The 20,622-nt window shown below is 46.3% G+C and overlaps 2 protein-coding genes across 6 annotated transcripts in view; one reads left to right on the top strand and one right to left on the bottom strand.

Annotated features, from left to right (window-relative positions):
* The window catches only part of DUSP29 (dual specificity phosphatase 29), a 36,815-nt gene extending 27,281 nt beyond the window's left edge, over window positions 1–9,534 (top strand). The window contains exons 3-4 of the mRNA XM_022591045.3: window positions 52–272; window positions 9,305–9,534. Of these exons, the coding sequence (XP_022446753.2) occupies window positions 52–272; window positions 9,305–9,534 (451 nt within the window). The remainder of the gene's footprint in view (window positions 1–51; window positions 273–9,304) is intronic.
* Window positions 9,535–10,524: 990 nt separating this feature from the next.
* The window catches only part of KAT6B (lysine acetyltransferase 6B), a 185,526-nt gene continuing 175,428 nt past the window's right edge, over window positions 10,525–20,622 (bottom strand). For 3 of the 5 annotated variants that reach the window (XM_089897235.1, XM_022590928.3, XM_089897234.1), the window contains exon 18: window positions 10,526–18,810. In XM_089897235.1, the coding sequence (XP_089753361.1) occupies window positions 16,286–18,810 (2,525 nt within the window). In that variant the 3' untranslated portion in view covers window positions 10,526–16,285. Of the gene's footprint in view, window positions 18,811–20,622 lie in introns of all 5 variants that reach the window. The other 2 variants (XM_089897236.1, XM_089897237.1) reach the window with 1 other exon arrangement.

Genomic DNA, 20,622 nt, shown 5'->3' with positions numbered 1-20,622 from the left:
ATCCAGGCCAAGGCTTCGCGCAGCCGACCAGCCTCTTTCCCTCGCACCCAGGGCGACGGCGCTGGACCGCTACAGACTGCAGAAGGCAGGCTTCACGCACGTGCTGAACGCGGCCCACGGCCGCTGGAACGTAGACACCGGACCCGACTACTACCGCGACATGGCCATCGAGTACCACGGCGTCGAGGCCGATGACCTGCCCACCTTCGACCTCAGCGTCTTCTTCTACCCAGCGGCCGCTTTCATTGATGCTGCGCTCCGCTACGATCACAGTAAGAGACCGTCGGCCTGCGCACGGCCCCGCCCCCAGCCCTTGGTCACCTCAAGGCCCCGCCCCAGCCCGAGGCCCCACCCCCAGCCTGAGGCCCCGCCCCTCAGCCTGGTGGGAAGAGGCATCTGCACACTTTAAGTAAGCTCCCCTTGCAAATCCCGCCCTGCCAGGGTTGCTGGAAATGTCTGCTCCCCCGGAGGCTGTGAGCACCACTGAGCTTGCTGCTGCTGGGGTCTGGCCCTTGGTTGCCGCTATGGGAAATCAGAATCAGGAGGGCTCAGAGGAGAGGCCTTTGGCCTGAATCTGTCTTCCCTGAGGCACAGCAGACATCTTTTGAACGCCAGGGGTGGTTGGGAGCCCTCAACGGTGGGATGCTGCCAAGGTGCTAATTGTGCCTGGGTCCAGACCAGACTAATAGCCAAGGGCCTTGATGCTCGAAAACCCTCAGGGAGCTGACTTGAGTGGGAATCTAGGGGAGACTTCAGATTCTCCTGCCAGCCAACCAAATTCATACCTGCCTCCCTCATCCTCCCACCCCAGTCATATTCAGTCTAGTGAACCCTCCTGTAGAAAGCTGACAACCTATTCTTTCTAAGTGGCAAACTATATTTGAGAATCTGAGTTTTACACTCATGATGTCCAAGTTTCCCAAAGTTAATTAACCGTCTTTTAAATCACAGTACTAGTCCTCGTAGCCAAAATGCAGTTTTAGCGGCCCTAATCCAGGTAAAGTCTACAAGGCTACTCTGGAGAGAAGGGCATAGTGTAGGTATGCATCTGGCTGAGCCAATATGCCATGATTACTGCAGGATGTATCTCGGTGACATTCCACAGAGGCCAGAGGGACTTCAACTCCCTGATCTGTGCTCTGACTTCAGCCCCACGTGTCACACCCTTTTATGGGGCCATCACATAATTCAGGGTATACAGTTACTAAAGGCCTTTCTTACCACAAGTGGTTGGGATTACAAGACTCAGTGACTGACCAACGGGCCTGTTTCAGGAACTGCAACCTGCAGCTGGGCCTAGGCCACGTCTGCTGGACAGTCCCAGAGTTTGTCTTTATTTTGGCTCAGAAGGCTATGACAGAGGGAAGGAAAAAAAAAAAACCCACAGAGCTGAAGTTCTTGTCTTAGGGGATACCTCATTTCAAAGTCATCCTTTTTATGAGTCTATTTATGGACCATCTTTTGAGTTAGGCACATTCTGGGTTTCCAAGCAGGATCAAAAAAGCAACTGGACTCTGACTCATCACCATAAGGTGAAATTCGCCTCACAGTATTTGAAGTTAACTGAAAACATATTTGACATGAAAAAACAAAAAGCTACCACCACACGATCCTTCCGATTCTGTTTAATGTGCTCAACTTGCCGTTACTATATCTTCAACCATCCCCTCAATGCAAGGGGCCTGGAAGGCTTTGGAGAAGACAAGGCTGCATTCAAATTCACACTGCACAAAAATGTGATTTCTAAGCCTTGCTTTCTCCATCCGGTGATGAAAATATTTACCTTGAAAGGTTATAATGAGGATCAGCAGTAACCCACAAAAAGCACTTAGCCTAGAACCTGGTGCACAGCAGGCTGTCAGATGTGTTTGATAAAGAGAGGTCTCGCACCACGAAGCACACAACCACACCAGCACGTGCACATCATCATCATAAAGTTTCCAACCCCCAGAGGGGGTAAAAAAAAAAATGAAAAAAAGACATTCCAACTTTGAACTACAGTGGTATGATACACGCATAGGACAGCCTGCCGGGGTCCTGGCATGCCATTTTAGAGTCTGCCCCCACTGCCGGATTAGGAAAGAATGGGCTTTGGGGTCTTATGTTTAGGCCTGGACAGATCTCAGAGCATCGATGTGGAGATGTCAGGCTGGTGTGGATCGCGACGGGTAGACCGGGTGGTTGCAAGCACCTAGCCGAGAAACAGTCAAGAGGGAAAAGCATATCCACAGGTCAGAGGACATGCAGGGAGTGTGGGCCTCGCCCAGCTGGCTAGGGAGGGAAGCAGGACAGGACCCTGTTGCCAGTGGGAGGCCAGACTCCCTTCTCTGTGCCCTTTGTATTTGCATATCTAAAGAATTCCTCAAGCTGAGGGCTCAAACCCCAACCCTTCGGGACCAGGCAGAGGCCATAAATGGATGACGCTGGCTGCGTGTGGCCGCGGAGTGAGGGGAGAGGGTGATTGTGGCTGAGCTGAGAGCCCCATATCCCCTCCAAAGTGGACAGCTGCTACTCAGTCCCAACCAATGATTGTCTTGTGAGAATCAGTGCCAATGTGGTAGATCTGACTTTTCAGGAAAAGTCTCCAATCTGGATTTTAACGTAAAATTGCTCAAATTTTAAGTGTTGGCAACAAATTGAAAATCTCTTAAAATGCGGCACAGCCCAGACAAAAGAAACCCAGTGGCCATCAGTTTGTAACCTGTGCCCTGAGTAGTCAGAGTAACAAAATAAAAAACTCGTCAGCATTGTCAGAGACTCCATACGTGGAGATGGCGTGTGCTCAGCATGTATGGCACAGGCAGTAGGCAGCCTGGACGGGTCTAGTCACTCCCTGGAAAACCACGGGACACTCCTGTAGCATTTTAGGAGCCAGACGCACTCGTATATTCCTTATTATACTCTTGATGTAAGAGGTGTTGATGGACAGTCTGGCCAAAAGGCAAAGGCATGTCCTTTTCCTCGCTCTGTCTTTCCTGTTCTTCCTTGGCTAGCTTCAGCTTAGTGTATAGCGTTTCCCACCACGGCTCCTCACAGCCAGTCTCGTTCCCTCTTTTTGAAAAGCATCCCTTGTGGTGCTGCAGAGCTGTACCTGTGGTCTGTAATCTGCCACATGGGGTCCACCCCTGTGTCTGCCCTACCCTGATCTGACCCTTCCGAAAGAACTCACCAGGCAACCTCAGACACTCTTGAGAAATCTTAGAGATAATCTAGTCCAGTGTTCTGCCCTGAGAGCTGGGGAAACAGAGACCCAGAGAAGCCAGCTGATGTGCTGAGGGTCACAGAGTTAATCAGGGGCCAACGGGCATCGCTTCTGTCACTCAGGCCTCACGGAAGAGTCCTTTGTCCTTATTTTGAGCATCTGGTGACTTTGCTGTATAAGAGGTCACCCAATATCATGGAAGGTGAGACATTCCAGCTGGTTATAGGATCTAAAACAACTGAACTTGTCCTTCTTCATCAGAAAAAGAAGTACGGACAACATACTGCCTCGGGAGCCCCATTTGGACTGCCTTCACTGCTCCTGGCACAGCATCCTCAGAGCTGAGTTACTGTGGTTTTAATTTAATGAAATCTTCTAAGAAATCCCAGGGCGGATACCATGCGGCTCTAAAGATCAGATTTTAGTATCACCACTCTCCTTTTATTCTTTCTTTTACTTGAACAAACAGTCCACAGGCTGCTTTGGAAGCCATGTTACAATCTATTATGGATACGGTAGGTTTGAAGAAATAAATGAAGTCTGTGTTTGAGCAAGAGGCTGTTTCTCTGGCGCTTCTGAGCTTTAATCAGACCAGATTTTCAGGGTATTTTAAGGGTATCCTGACCCACTGCAGCACATACAAGCCTGCCCCCTGGCAGTTCTAAAACATGCCATGCATCCTTTTTCTGAGGACTTCCATGTGTGCAGAACTATTTTGCGAGAAGTAGGAACTCTGCTTTTGCAGGTTCCAAGGTAGTGAGTGGGAGACAAAGGGCATCCCACACAAACCAAGGAAGTCAGGGGGGTGGTTGGTGATAACAGGCTTAGCCTATACGTCTGATTTGAGTGACAGAGACCCACCTTCTGGTTGCCAGTGAAAACGTGCCATTAGGTAAACAGCAGAGGTTCTGAATTTGGCTTTTCTTCATAAGATTGCGGGAATTCACCTTTTGGTGAAGGCCAAAGGAGAAATATTTAATTGAAACCATCATTTTTCAAACATAAATTGTGGCCTATCAGTGGGTTATAAAATCAATTTCGTGGCTTTGACTAGGATTTCTTTAAAAAAAAATTGAAAAGATTAGGAAAGAATAGAAGACATCAGCGTACACTGCATGTAAAAAAAGCACAAATTGTTTGTGAAAGTCTTGTCTGATACACACGTACCTGTGAAGCCCCCTTAATATCTAAGTCCTCTGGCTTCAGTGGCCTGGGCTTGAATCATAGTCCTGCCACTTCCCAGCTGTGTGACTCAGACACATTGCTTCTCTGCACTTTAGCTACCTCCTCGATAAAACAGGGATACTAATTTCATCTACCTCATCAGGTTGTTCTGAGGACTGACTACAATGAACATATAAAGTGCTTGGAAGATATGGGGTAGGCTGAACCCATGTACTTGTTAGCTGTGAATTTTATGATTTGCGGGGGGCGGGAGGCGGTTGTCACACAAAAAAGTGTGAAAGCCACTGACCTAGAAAATGCCAAGCCTGACAATGCTCCCTTCGGCTTCCTCTGGTATGGACCATGCTGTGAACAGGCTGAATGCAGCCTTCCTTGCATGTCTCCTGAACTCTCCTGAGAGCAGTTTCTCACCATCCAACGCTGGGCCCCAAAGGGTGGTGCTTAGCAGAGCCACAGAGCAAAGAGGGAACAGTGCCCTGAGAGTCTGGGGACGGGTCCTCTACCCTAGGAGGCCCACCAAGCTCACACGGCTGACGGCATTAGTGCCGCTGTCGTGAAAGCAAAGTTCAGCCGGGAGGCCCTTCTGCTGGAGCGGAGGACCCCCATCCCCTTCCCCCTCTCTCTCCCCTCCCCCCCTCCCGCTTAACAGACTTCAGGCTCCCTAAAGACTTAATGAACTACAGCTTTCGTCTGTTTCAAGTCTTTAGTCATGACAGAAAGAATTACCCTTTTTGCCAGGGGAGGAAGAAACGCTTTAGTTATCAGCAGAGCTGGCAAGGGGCCAGGCAGCCTCTGGAACAGTCTGTGGGGATTAGAATGCCAGAGGTAGACGTTCCAGTCCAGGAGGACAGTCATGTCCATGAGCTGGGCCAGCCGCCTCCAAACCCCACCCAGCACTGAAGAAGCCGCCCTGCTTCTCGCCCTCTGGCCTTTCTGGCCCAGGTGCACGGGGGGCGGGGGGGGGGTGGGGGAAGGCGGCCACACTCTTGCAGCTCAGCGATGGGGACTGGAGGCCTGCATGGTTAGCCTGTGGAGATTCGTGGAAACGAATCGTGATAAAATTAAGTTCTTTATGGGCGCCTTCTGTGTCAGCACTGTGTGTGTGGAAAGGCCACCAGCAGGGTCCTTACCATAGGGCAGGGTGTGCAGGCCTCTCCAGCTGGGGTGAGTGGGGAAAGAGAATCCTGGTGCCTGGTATTGGGCCCACTTGCACGGCTCATGGTGCCACGGTTGCTGACCATCACTGCTGTCCTGGGCTTGGTCCCATGAGGCAAGTGGGGAGTGGAGGTGAGAGGGACACGGGGAGCCACGTCCAATCAGAAGTGTTCTTTGCCAAGCTCTTCTCATCTCCTGCTGGCGCTCCATAAACCCAGTGATGTCTGTGAGTGTCTCCTTGGTCATCCTTCCAGGCCTCAGGCATAAGAATCAGGAACAGGGACAGCACTGGGGTCACACAGCTCAAGGTGCCCCAGCCAGCTTGACCCCAGCAAAGGGATCCCAGAACCACAGGAGAGGGCCGCCACTGGGATGGCAGTGGTGGCAGTGCTGGGGACAGCCAGAGACGCTAGTCTCATTACTTTTTCTGTCCCCAGAGCACAGCAGCAAGTAGCCACCACACAGTAGGGTCTCAATAACAAGTTGCTTTGAACTATTTTTAGAGATGGTACCATCATTCTGGGTGACCTCTAGCAGTCATTTCGCCTCGACTCTTTCCCCATCTGTAAAGCAGGGATGAGGATGATGAAATCTTGATGGTTGTATTAAGGATGAAATGAGATAAAACATGTTGAGGTGCTTTGTGAGCTCGAGGGCCACCAAATGGAGGCCTGAAGGATGGAAAGCTGCTTCTCATGGTGATTTCTCATTCGGCCCAGATGTTGCCATGATAGTGGTAGATTTCTCATTCGGCCCAGCTGTTGCCATGATAGTGGCGGAAGGGAGCTTTTTTCTTGTGGAGGGCTTTCTCTAGTTGTGTAGTCGTGGCGAGCGGGAGCTACTCTTCATTGTGGTGCATGGGCTTCTCACTGTGATGGCTTCTCTTGTTGCGGAGCGCGGGCTCTAGGCGCATGGGCTTCAGTAGTTGTGGCTCACGGGCTCTAAAGCATGGGCTCAGTAGTTGTGGTGCACCGGCTTAGTTGCCCTGTGGTATGTGGGATCTTCCCAGACCAGGGCTCGAACCCATGTCTCCTGCATTGGCAGGGGGATTCTTAACCACCGGACCACCAGGGAAGTCTGGTGTGGAGATGCTTCTAGATCTTCCAGTTCTCAAACTTTATGGTCTCAGATCCCTTTCACACTCCTAAAAATTATTGAAGGCCTCAAAGAGCATTTATGTAGGGTAGATCTATCAATATCTACTCTATTAGAAATAAGAACTGAAAATTGTAAAAATATTTATTTAAAACTAATAAAGTGAACCCACTGCATATTAACATATTTTTATGAAAAAAATTATATTTTCCAAAATAAAGTAGGGAGAAGCATGGCATTATTTTACATTTTTGCAAATCTCTTTGATGTTAGGCTTATGAGAATCCAGGTGGGTTTTTATATCTGCTTCTGCATTCAGTCTGTCGTGATACGGTGTTTTGGTGGAAGTATATGGAGAAAATCCAGCCTTACTCAGATATATAGCTGGAGAAGGAAGGGATATGTTAACAGCCTTTTCAGAAAACTGTGGATATTCCTCTTTGATACTACACCAAAACTTGACAAGTGATAGCGTCTTAAAGGTGAGTTGTGATGTGGAATCTGAAACCATATCTATAAACTTCGTACTCTGTTACATGAAAATCCATTGGTCTCTCTTGCATTTTGAATGGATTTTCTACCCACACATGACTTTGTAATATCTCACATTGGTTATGTGGAAAATCTTGTTCACTAAGTTATGCAGATCTTCCAAATGTTGACACTTTCACTGTACATTGTCAGAAGACACATTTGTTAATATGACTGCCGATCCTAACAGAAAAATCTTAAGAGTATTGTGAAACTGTCAATCTCACAGTAGATACAAGTTTTCCAAAATTCTAATTTTTGCTTGAAAGCTTGCATTTTATCACTGGCAATGGATACTCTCAATTGTTTTCTTTGATGTGACAGGCTCACTTTGTTCACCTTCGAGAAAAAGTCTGCCAAATACCCAAGTTTGAATTACCATGGTTTTTCTGTCATTTACTCTTTTAAGTAAAAACGGTGTTTCATGAAACAGTGGCTAATTCATCTTGCAACTCAATCTCCCATAAGCTTTTCCTTGAGATAACAATCGTACTTCGGTATGCAGCCAGAGTGCTTTATGTACACGTCCCATTTCATCACACAGAATATTAAGAAGTGTAATCAAGGGCTGAAATTCGATAAAATTAATTTTTACTGCTTCATCAAAGATATTCTTAAGGGAAATTGGCTTGTTTTTTCCCCAAGAGTGCTTGGTGGTGAATGCAATGATTACTACTACAGTTCAGTGTCCCTGCCATAATTCACGCTAAGGCACCAGCAGTTCTTCCCACCACTGCCTTTGTACCATCAGTGCAAATGTCAAAACAGTGAAAGAGACAAGCACCGCCGCAGTACTATTTTGAAAATAATGTTAACTCCACAGATCTCCTCAGAGTACCTTGGGAACCCCCAGGGTCTTGGCGCTTAGAGAACCGCTGATCTAGATGACAATTTGGTCACCTAAGCTGTAAGAATATTCATCCCCTGGTTATACCACATGACACAATAAAACTATTTTAATTTTTAAAAAATCTGACCGTGTGATTTTTACTGAATTGGCTTTGCTCACAGCTGATCTGAGGTTGCTGCCCCTTTTGACAGTTGAGGCGCCACAGGCTGAGTGGCTTACCCCACACCCAGGTGGTTAGTAGCAGAACCGATCTCGAACCCAGGACTGCAAGAGAGAAGGCCAGGGCTCTGCAGGCTCCTGAGGCCACGTGAATGCTCACAGACTCCACGGCAAGCAGACTGCACCCTCTGTCTCGGCCCCTCAAAGGGCTCTTTGGGACTGTGGGTGCTCTCTCCTTATCCGAGGTCAAATGCAGCAGCACTGCAAATGGTGCAGAAAGCCTGCATTCCTCCACAATCCACCTGCAGCCGTGGACGGGATGGAATGCATCCCGTTCAAAGTGGATTATAGTTCATCCATACAGAGGAACTCTGTGCAGCCACAAGAAAAAATAACAAAGAGAGAACTCTTTAGAGACTGATATACAAAGGTCTCCAAGATACACTGTTAAATGGAAGAAGCAAGGTATAGAAAAGTTTGTAAAGCTTGCTACCTTTTGGGCAAGAAAATAAGAGAAAAAATATGTTTTTGCTATGTATATGCACAGATAATTCTCCGGAAGAAGAAAGTGGTAATACTTGTTGCTTTGGGGAACTGAGGAGGTGGGTGCGAGGGAGGCTTTTCAATGCCATCATTTTATACCTTTTGAAATCCGAACCCTAGTGGCTGCCCTATTCAAAATAAGTAAGCATTAAGTAAATAAATAATATGAATATATTATAAATATAAATAAATGAAAAGTGAGCGTTAAAAAAACTCATAAGGCTCTCCCTTGGAGGTGCTTTGGCAGGTATGAAGCATCAGTTTCAATCCCACCTCCTCCTCACCGAGGCAACAATAATAACATCTGTGACTTATTGAACCTTTAATATGCACCAAGCAGTGTACCAAGTTGCTTTGCACCAATTGTCTTCACACCGACCCTAATGAAGAGGATACTGACAGTATCCCTATTGTACAAATGGGGAAGCTGGGGCTCCCAGCCACTCAGTAACCTGCCCAGGGTCCTACAATAGTGGGAGAGTCAGGATCTGAGCTGGCTCTGCGTGAGCCTCACACCTATGCCCCACCCTCCAGGCCACCCTGCCCCTACAACGCGGGTGTTTCTTCTCCCCACTCCACTGCAGATAAGATCCTGGTTCACTGCGCCATGGGCCGCAGCCGGTCGGCGACTCTCGTCCTGGCCTACCTGATGATCCACAGGAACATGACCCTGGTGGACGCCATCCAACAAGTGGCCAAGAACCGCTGTGTCCTACCCAACCGGGGCTTTCTGAAGCAGCTCCGGGAACTGGACAAGCAACTGGTGCAGCAGAGGCGACAGGCCCGGCGCGGCGCGGACGGTGCGGAGCTGTAAGGCCCCCTCACGGGGTGAGCAGGATACTCGGGAATGAAGGGGCAAGGTTGAAAATAGCTCTGGCCTGTGACTTCCTTTGTCACAGAGAAGGGACGTGAAACCAAAGCTTGACTCCTTCCAAAGAATCTTAAACTTCCCAGGGGCCGGTGAACAGAGGGGGTAATTCATAGCGGCCTCCGGTAGGAGGCCAGCACTTGGCTTCACAGCAAAATGGGGCAGACGGGCTTCCCAGCGGAACTGGCTACAAGTGAGCACGCATGCGCCGTTTTTCTGTTTTTTTTTTTGTTGTTGTTGGTAAGACGAATGCGGAAAAGGATTTAAAGATGCGTATACATTGTGCTGTGATTAAATATTTGGCTTTGTCTGAAAGTCACATTCTTTAAAAAATAATTTAAAAATATAACTATTTTCTAACCACAGAAAAGTGCCTGCGAGAGCTGTTACAGGAGAGTTTGCACCGCTTGTTAGTCAGTCGGCTGTCTGGGGTGGGGGGTGGGCATGGGGAGGACGCGCGTTTCCTTACCGGCGGCTCCTGCACCTTCCTTTCGATGGAATCCCCAGGCTCAGGTCACCATCCATAGATGCTGCTCTGTGGAAGAGGCAGAGAGCAATTCATCTGGTAGGGGTAGGGAGTGGCGGTCCCCTGCATAGAGGCCGCCCGCTTTGGGCTCCCCTACCTTCCTCAGGGAGCCAGGGCTGTTCAGAATCTTAGCCAGAGGCGCCACTACCCAGAAAAATTCAACAAATTCTGGTAAATTTGAACAAGAGTTTGACTTTATAATTTTGGAAGGAGACACTCTTTGGGGGACCGGAACTTGGGGAAGCTTATTTTGCTTTGATTCTAGTCAAAGCAACATGAGCTTGTTTTCAGTCCCCGAAGAAAGTATTTGCAAATGTGTTTGCCCTGGAATGAGAGAACCAGGCAGCCGGGTGAGCTCAGGTGTGGAGATGCCCCCGCCCCTGAGAGCTAAGCCAGTCACCATGATGGCGTGATTCTCATTCTTGAGGAGAAAACAGCAGCAGGCACCAAGCGGGGAGAGATGGCTTCTAGAACCAGGAGCTAGAAACCAGACAGAACCCAGAGAGAGATGCTTATGGAGATGCCAGCAGTCCAGGACCAGAAATCAAAACTGCCTGATAAAGGCCTACGGGGAAAACAGGAAAAGGGACCCACTAGGGGCTCAGCAGCTTTGTAAAGCCACCCGAGGGTCACCCTGTAACCTTAGGGCGGCTGCCCTGCTTTTGTGCCAGAGAGGAGGACCTGTGGCCTGGGCCCCTGTGGCTGGTAGGGCTTCCTGGGATTGCCTAGTATCTGCTCTGGGATGGTCACCTTGGCCCATAATGGGTCCTCATAATGACTCAGATTTGGGTGTAAGGGGAGCCATATACACAGGCTTTTGGGAAAGAGATGTAGACCAAAAGGGATTCTAGTGGTCCCTACCTAGACCTTCCCATCATAGGATCCCAATAGCCCCCTCTAAACTCAGTTATCTCCTAGGTCTGATCTATTACTTATCCAGAAAGAAAGATTTCCATTTTAATAAAATGTTAACTTTTATCCATCATAATGAAGTATTTACATTTAAATGAATCCGTATGTGGGAAGGACAGGTCCAGTGCTGGTGTTCCTGGAGTGCTCTTTCGGTGTTCTCTCTCCAACCTTCCCACACGTTCCCACCTCTTTGTGGGGCTGTAAGTCCTGCTGAGGAAAGCAGAAGTTGGAGGTCTGGTCTCTTTAAGATGGGAGCCAGGGGTAGGGGAAAGGAGGAACAGAAGTTTTTTTTTTCTTTAATAAATGTATTTATTTTTGGCTGCATTGGGTCTTCGTTGCTGCACGTGGGCTTTCTCTAGTTGCGGCGAGTGGGGGCTACTCTTCGTTGCGGCGCACGGCCTTCTCATTTCAGTGGCTTCTCTTGTTGCGGAGCACAGGCTCTAGATGCACGGGCTTCAGTAGTTGTGGCTTGCGGGCTCTAGAGCGTAGGCTCAGTAGTTGTGGTGCACGGGCTTAGTTGCTCCGCGGCATGTGGGATCTTCCCGGACCAGGGCTCGAACCCGTCAGGGAGATTCTTAACCACTGAACCACCAGGGAAATCCAAGGAACAGTTTTTGCAAAAGAATTTAAATTCTTCGGAAATAAAATATTCATTTGGTCAACAAGTATTTGAGAACCTACCACATGCTAAAATTTGGGTTAGGAGGCCAATGCAAAAATGTATGCTGTGATGAAGTGGAATGAAAAGTGGAATGAGGGAAGCAGGTACGGAGGTGGAGAAGCATGGGGATGGGATGGGGAAAAACCCACTTTAGATGAGGTGGTTGAAGAAGACCTGAGCAGATGGGATGAGTGAGACTTGAAGGAGAGCACCTGCCAAATGGGGAGGGAACATTCTAGGCTGAGGAACAGCACAGGTGAAGTGGCACCAAAGTGGCAAAGAGATGTGTTTCTAACCCGAGGTGGTGTGTTTCTAACCTGAGGTGGTGTGTTTCAGGAGCTGCCCATCCGTGAAGCTGGAGCTTGTGGGTGAGAGGGCAGGTGGACGCAGAAGGGTAGAGAGATTGGACTTTATTCCAAGTGCAAATAAGAACCACCGATGAATTTTAAGCAGCAGAATGGTCTGATCTATGTTTTAAGAAGATCACTCTGGAAAGAAAAAAATATCACCCTGACTGAAGTAGAGAGAATGGACTGCAGGGAGGAGGCAACCAGTAAGGAGGTTGTGGAACTGTTGACAGGAAGGAGGAAGATGGTCTGGACTAAGCTAGTGCCAGGGGACTAGTATTCAAGATTATTTTGGAATTATCTTGGGGAATACACAGAACCTGCTGGGAGGGGCGAGAGAATTAGAAGATAGTGATTCGGTTTATTGGTGGTGCCTTAATACTGAGATGGGGTTGACAGGGCCAGAAATGGGGGTAGGGGGTTGGACATCACCAGTTATATCATGTCTAAGGCATACAAAAGGTGTCCCATGTCATTTCACCTTGAATCTAGAGAGAGCTCAAAGGAAGGTCCACTACTAGAGACATAATACTGGGCATTATCTGCATAGAGGTGGTGTTGGAAGTCATTGTACTGGGTGAGATAATGAGAGAAGACAGAGAGGGAGCCCCAGGCCTGAGTGTTTGTTTGTTGGGAGGCAGATCCAGGAAAGAAGATGGAGGAGGGGGAAGGAAGACCAGGAGTGTGGGTACCGAGAAATTGAAGGTCCTGCTTCAGAATATAACAGTGCTTGTACTATAAACCAGTACTGCTTGCAACAAAGTAACCTATATATGTAGAGCACCTAACAGTTTTAAAAGCATCATGTATTTGTTACCTACGCCTTTAAATCAGAGATTTGACAGGTTAGGGCTTTTTCCCAGAGTGAAGTGTTCTAGGACAAAGGGCTGCGATTTGGGGAGAACCCAGTTTGTTTCTGCTCACAGATTTCAGCTGAGTGTGTTTGGGCAATTAGGTTAGCTTGTTTGAGCCTCAATCCCCTCATGTGTAAATTGGAGAAACTGCCCCATTTCCTACATAGGGTGGATGTTTGTGAGTCATTGTTTCTGTGATACTATTTGTGAGCCATTGTTTCTAAAACATGATGTTGGCGAGGAAAGCCGATGCCTTCACACCTGGGTAGGTACCACTTGTGCTGGTAAAAAATAAAGGCTGCAACTGACAACCACTTGTTAAGCCTCCTATAAATGAAAGAACACATTACTGGGTTTACAAGATGTGGCCTGCTGATGAATCTCACCTAATGGTGACTCTGTTTCAGTCCTGATGAATCCAAGCTCCTGTTCTCCCAGATCGTTGGTGTCACATTTAAGGCCAAGCTGATTTCTCTAAGTGAGAGTAAGGAAGTGCAGAGCAGCGGGCAGGGTGATCTGAGGCCACCTCAGATCAGCAGTTTCCCTCCTACACCAAGCCTTTACCTTCTGTCAATGAACGTTAGGACTTTGGGCCAGCAGAGGGGCTCCCCTTTCTGGCTATGCCGCAATCCCTAGGGAGCCTGTGAAACACAAGGAGTCCCCAGTACTGTTCTTAAACTATGGTGCGGCAGGTCTGGGACAGTGACTGGGACTTGTCCTCAAGTTCCCGGGAGGACTATGAGGCAGGCAGAGTGGGGGGAGCCCAGATGCCACACAGACCACAAGCGTGTGGTTACAAGCCATTGCAACACATGGAACAGAGGACCATCTCAGTTCCCAAAGAACCTTACTTAACCGAAGAGGAGACCAAACATGAGAAGGTTTCAAGGTGGGCCCTGTGGGAGGTTCTGCCTGGTTTCTCTTCAGCTGGTTACCAGGTTCACCCCCGCCCCGCCCCCACCCCCACGTCCAGGCTGGGGCAGCCTCTTGCCTGAGGTGTGGATCCACTGGGCTGCTAAGATCCTCAGCAGCTCCCACACAGACGCCAGCAGTTGATTCCAACAGGCAGCACACCATCGCTTCCTGCTCTGGAGGGGGATGAGAGGTTTCCTTTCCTACCAGCAAAGCACCTTAAAGCTTCTCTTCTCCTCGTGGTGATGACAGCCCTTGCAGACGTGTCTTCTTGGAAGCTCTCCTCAGCCACTACAGATATTCCCCCCACTGGCTATGCAGTTGTGGGGAGAAGGGACCAAAAGATAAAATCTTGACACTAAGCCCAGACTGCTTCGTAACTGTGAGAAAAGATAATAAGGGTGAGTGCAGAAGGCAAAACCCTGCCGGGCATCCTCCCTCCATTGGGACCTATGATTCGGGGCTGTATGTACTGTCCTCCTTTCCACATGGGTGCCAAGTCAAGCATTCATTTCAAGGCCTGTCACTTGAATAAGCAAATGTTTTAACAGTCAGACAGAACTTTCTCTGAATGCCGTTAAGATAACGTTTGTGAACAATAACTTTTTTTTTTTTGAATCTAAACTTTAGATTCTAAAAAATAACAACCAATCACTCATTCACAACAGAGCAAAACTTTCACGCCTTTTTCAAGAAAATGATTTTTCAAACATACAAGTCCAAATTGGGTGTTTTTTGTATTAATCTTTAAAAAAATGAAGTTTGCTACCACTGGACTGGGCCCTGAGGGGAGTTTATACAGACTGTATAAATGAGGCAGCTGGGTATTTGGGCAGGATCCCTTTGCAAATGAAGATCAAAGTCAAAAAGAAAAAAACAAATTCACTTTATTTTAAAGACAATGATTGGCATACAGAAGGTATGCACTAGCATAAAATAAACTTTCATGAAAAGCATTAAAATCCATTATAAATTAATTTATTAAATAGGTATTTGGTATATGTGATGGTTTTATTAGATATTACTCTTATTTATTGCCAACCCCCTCCCACAAAGTCAAAACAAATCAGAAAACCTCTTAACTCTGATTTACACTAAATAATTTATTTTCCCAAAATGTGTATGTGTTCTGAGATGTGACACATGATACAGTTCAATTGGTCATTATCTATCAATCATAATATGACAGGACACAAGAGGCTAAAAATGGCTCATCATAATTTATTTTATGTTAAAATGTACAGCTTTTTTTGTTTTTTTTTGTTTTTTTTTTTTCTTGAAGTGACTGACTAAAAAGAGAACAGATAAATACAAGAGTGTCGCTGGCTCCTATTTTATACAAGGATTACGCCTCTCCTGCTTGGCCCTTACAGTCACCCTGTACAGGTACAAAGGCTACAAAAAAGGAAGCAATATAAACAGACACAAATAACTTTTTTGCTTTTTTACATGCGATTTGTAAGCTTAGTTTGAGCTATTCACAAGCTACTTCTCTATTTTTCCTTAAAAAATAACTCCAATATTTTATAAAGATAGAAAAATCTACAGATGGAATGAAAATGTAAAGTTAGAGGCATTTCCATAAAATAGCAACTTTACACCAAATTCACTATTTTTTTTTAAATCCTGCCAAGTATTTGGACATATATGAAATGTTTCAAAACCTGACAGATAAACACTGAGATATGCTTCATTCAATAAACAGAAGTCTGCATTTATAAAACAGAAAGCTGCCTTTTTTTCCCCAAAGAAATCTGTCACCAAAATGGAAAAGGGTCTCAACTTTACACCAAACATTTAGCAATAAAACCCTTTTGACTAACCAAATGGGAATAGCTTTTATAGCTCTTTACAGTTTTATAATTAACAAAAATATAGTTTTTTTTTAAACCCTCAAATTAGGGCACCCTAATCAAGGCAAAAAACTTAAGAAATGGCTTACCGTTAGCACAACACTTGTACAGTACTACAAAATGCACTGTCACTAACAAAGACATTAGCGGCATGCTGAAGTGTCACCTCAAACAAAATATACAATAACTGAAATGCTAAAGGCATTTACATGGAGTAGACGGGGAAGAAAAAAAAACTCTAGGTTCAGTATTAAAACAGATAATTGGGGGTGGGCTGGGGCATGGGGCTTGATATCCACATTGTTTAATGGAAGCAGGCACAGCAAGTGGCTGCCTCCAAACTGTAGTCCAAAGAGAGGCCTTCCTTTGCAGAGAATTTCATATAAAAGGAACAGAAACAAAGGTACCAAAAAAGAAAAAGGAAAAAAAAAAAAAGGAAAAAGAAGAAAGAAAAACAACTTGTATAAGGCTTTCTGCTGCATACAGCTTTTTTTTTTTTTTTTAAATAAATGGTGCCAACAAATGTTTTTGCATTCACACCAATTGCTGGTTTTGAAATCGTACTCTTCGAAGGTATTTGTGCAGATCAATCCGAGAGTGATGCCCAGGGGTTTTGTGACTGCCCATTTTGCCTACCTTCTCATGTAGGACCCATTGAGAGACTGTTTGGACATGCCCGGGTTCATGTAGCCGTGATGCCCGGGGGCCGTGTACATCATGTTACTGTGGGGTGGGGTCTGCATTGGCTGCTGGGCATATGGCTGGGTTCCCATCATGCCCATCTGCATCTGCATAGGGTATTGGGGCGTCTGATTCATGTAGCCATGATTGCTGTGGTAGCCACTGTTCATCATCGGCTGGGACATGCTGTACCCATTCATGGCGTTGAGAGTGTTCATGTTCATGTTCACAGAGTTGACATTGTAGGCTGGGGATGGCATCAAGTTCACACTCATGTTCATGCCTCTTTGCATCGTTAAAGTCCGAGCCGGACCCTGCATGGCTACAGTCTGGGAGCGCCCATAGATTTGCGACTGATGGGTGGCAGCGGCTGGTGACAGAGATGCCGATTTGGTTCTCATGGAGACGTGGCCCTTGCTGGCAATCTGGGTTTGCAGTCTTTGGCTGTGGGAGATGCCAATGTTTGATGCAGCCATGTTCCGTTGCAAAAGAGGCGGTGGCAGATTCATCGGAGGAGGAGTCAGGTTGGGGGGTGGGGTCATGGTAGCTTGTGCTTGGGGTCCCCCAGGGACGGAGTGTGGAGACTGAGAAAGCTGAACAAGCCCTGTGTTGCTTAATGGTGTGGACAAAGAGGCACTGTTTGCATAGGAAGTTACAGCAGCGGAATGGCTGTAAGGCAATGAATGATCAATAAGTGTATTAGTTAACTGCTGTAGTTTGGCAAGGCTGAAGGTGGCTGACGGCTGTGGGTAATGCCCAGCCCCAAAATCACTCTGACCCATTCGTTCATATAAGCCAAGGTTGGTATTGCCGGTCTCGGGGATCTCAGCCAGCTGCATGGGCGGCGTGAAGTTAGCAGCCATGCTACACTGAGCCAGCTGCTGGCTGCTGCTCGGGGGCCTCTCCACCACGCAGCCTTGAGGAGACTTGACACTGCAGGTCGGGGGAGAGCTGATGCTGGTCTGCTGCAGCATGCTGCAGCTCCCACTGATGTTGGACATCTGCTGGGTGACAGCACAGCTGCTCTGTGTCAGATTGCTGGAGGTGAGGTTGCTATAGGAGCAGCTGTTCTGTGAAGAGCCGTTTCCACAGATGCTGCCACCCATAGTAGAATCATAGCTGCTTGGGTTCTCGTAGTTCTCAGTTGTACTCTCGATACTGCCCAGGTCACTAAATCCGCTGTCTACGACTTGCTGTGAGTGATCTGAAACGGATGGGACATCCATCATTGGACTGGTTTCCATGTTCTGCAAAGATGGCACTGAGATGGCATTTTGATCTGGGCTGATTTGGGCATAGCTGTTTTCCAGGGCAGGGACACTTGGGCTGTTGACAGAACGTACTGACTGGCTGGGGTGGGAATGGACGGATGAAACTGGGCTGCTGTGGTCTGACTGTTGGCAGTCGTCTAGACTGGCGGCGATCTGTGGACTTTGGTCTGCGTGAGTGTAGTTCTGTAGGCTTCTACAGGCCTCTTGAGTCTCGGCACAATCCTGAAAGGTATCGTCCTGTTCACTGTTCTCCTGGGTCAAGGACTGAACCGCTTGGACGGTCTCAGAGTCGATTTCCAAGGTTGCTGTGTTTCCCTCTTTGAACTCAGAATCTACTTCTTCACTGTTCTTTTGGTCCTGCTCCTGTGCCTGTTCTCCTGCGGGTTCCTCATCAGATTCAGGGGCGGTTTCAGTGGCTCCAGCAAGCTCCTTAGGTTCACTGTTACACGAAGCGGTAAGGTCAACGCCGCAGTCCATTAGGACTTCTGCGTTTGAATGACTAGGCTGCACACTAAGGTCTAAAAAAGCCTCCTGGGTTTCCAGCACTTCTTTGAAGGCTTCTCTTGGGCGTTCTTCCTTCTCCGATTCGGCAGACTCCATGTGACTGTCATCTTCATCGTCTGCATCATGCCCCTCATTGTGAGATGGCTCTTCATCCTCTTCCTCCTCCTCTTCATGATCATCCAAACGCACGGGGTCTTCTTTGTCCGTGCAGACTTCTGGCTCCTCTTTGTCCTGGCTTTGGGCACCACAGGGGTCTTTTTCTACATTTCCTTCTTCTTCCTCCTCCTCCTCCTCCTCCTCCTCTTCCTCGTCCTCCTCGGGTTTGATTAGATCATCTTCAGGTTTTTCACCTGGCGATTTATTTGGACTTACAGGTGCACACGTTTCCTCCCTTCTGTTTTCGTCCCCAGGTAGCAGGGGTTCCACAGCTTCCTTGACCTCCTCCTCAGTCCTGGTGGGAGCGGGGCTGGTTTTGTCTGCTGGAGTCTCCTTCTGTTCTTCCACTATTACCTGGTCATCGGGCTCCATGGGTGTTTCTGGTGGGGTGTACAAGTTCAGTTTAAATCCAGTCTTCCTCTCTTTGTTTGGTCTCCACTTAGATAGACCACGCTTTGTGCCTTTTGGCCATTGTTTGCACTTTAGAGGTTCAGGATTGTCTCTACTGGCTTCTTTCAAGTTATTTGCATCATCATCCATATTGTCTTAGTGAGGAGACAGAGAGAAAGAGAGAGGAAGCAAAATAAAATCTTAGAAAGCATCACCATGAACAACTTGAATTTATTCTTCTAAACAATTTAGCACATACTGCTTTCAATTTAGCATTTTAAGAGTTGATGCTAACGACACAGTCAAACCTAATACAGAATAATATTGTGGTATAAACGGAGTAAATAACCTAGGCCTGGAAAACAATATATGGTGCACACACCACACACCTCCACACACAACCCACTCTTAACAGAAAGCTGTGGTTTTTATAGGAAGCACATGGATACAGGCCACTATAATAAACGTATTTGAGTTTGACAAACAAGACATTGTCTGATACAAAAGTCTGGAATTCCACAATGTAAAGAGAATCAATTTGAATATTTGCAAATTAGGAAATGCACGGGAAAGGGTTAAAGTTAGCTCATATCCCAATCACCACTGTACTGGAGAAATGAATAGGACTAACTTGCATATTTATCCTGAGAAAGTGAACTTCAGCTTGTGGACATTTACTGGATTGAAATGATCTCAGATGACATTATTTACTTTGATGTGAATGTTCTCTCTGGCATAAAAATAAACTATGTACCTCTGAACCAAATGAATAAATAGCTAAATAACCAGAACATAAATACATCTGTAATCTACTCCAGGATCATCATTTCTGGATGACACAAACTATAATGTATTTACCATGAAATTATTGAACATTTAAAATACAGGTATTCTTTTTATCACTAATTCTATCCACATTGCATTTGGGATCAATGTGCAAATGTATGGTATGGTTTGAATATTAAATAAGAAGCAAACCATAACTGTCAAGTTCATTTTAGCTCAGCTAATCTTATTTTTACTGTACCTATATGCATATATGAATATAAATAAATATGTATATTTATATATTATAAATATATTTATATAAATATAAGCAAGCAAACAAGTAAATATATGAATAAATACAAACATAAAACACCCAGGTCTTAAGATATTTATGAAATTAAAGATTATACTAATCTCCTAGAGGGGTCAATTTAAAGGAAAAGCTTCACAAAGAGAAATAGCCTTATTAGAAACACTATTTTGGAGACCAAAAACAAGATCTAATAATCAGTGTGGAACAGAGATCCCTTTTGCCAGATTGGATATCTAATCCTATCAGTGCAGAACAGGGTAAGCTCTTAGCTCATTTATGTAATAAAAGGATTACACGTAAACTTACCTGAATGTATTACATTCAAATTGGTTAGCTGAAAAGATACGGTGCTGTAGACTGATTCCTTCCGAAGTGCAAAGTACAATCTCCAGTTAATAGACATCTCACTAAGTTCATATGTCTATACGTATGGACAGGCAACAGGCATGCCAATGACCTTGGATTCCACATTCTTATTCCACGTGCTACTAGACCTATCAGCATTTGTAGGAAACCCCTCTAAGTCAGAAGATGAGCTTTCCAATAATTATTTTTTAAGAAAGAAGATCTTGAAAGGAATCAGGTATAATATGGCAACTTGGAATTTTTAAAGGCAAGTGGCACAAAGTGGAGCATGAAGGCAGTGATGATTCATGTACAGGCTCCCGAGAGGACAGCTAAGAAGTGCAAATAAGGCTCAAATTCCAGACCAAAAAATGACCTCTTTCTGCAGTTGTTTCGTATGTTTATTTGTTTAAGGAAACTAACAAACAAGGCTTGGTTCCTCTATACCCAGGGTGAAATGTCACTGCCTCAGCGAAGTATGTATGTGGCAATAGTATTCTTGTTAATTAAGAAAGTCAAGGAGCTGCTTGCTCATGTTCTT

The sequence above is a fragment of the Delphinapterus leucas genome, chromosome 16 (genome assembly GCF_059928025.1).
Source record: "Delphinapterus leucas isolate spDelLeu-1000000601 "Yukka" chromosome 16, BTC_Dleu_Yukka2, whole genome shotgun sequence".
Taxonomy (NCBI): Eukaryota; Metazoa; Chordata; class Mammalia; order Artiodactyla; family Monodontidae; genus Delphinapterus; species Delphinapterus leucas.
Note: the sequence above shows the minus strand (reverse complement) of the source record. Positions and strands in the feature narration are given on the sequence as shown.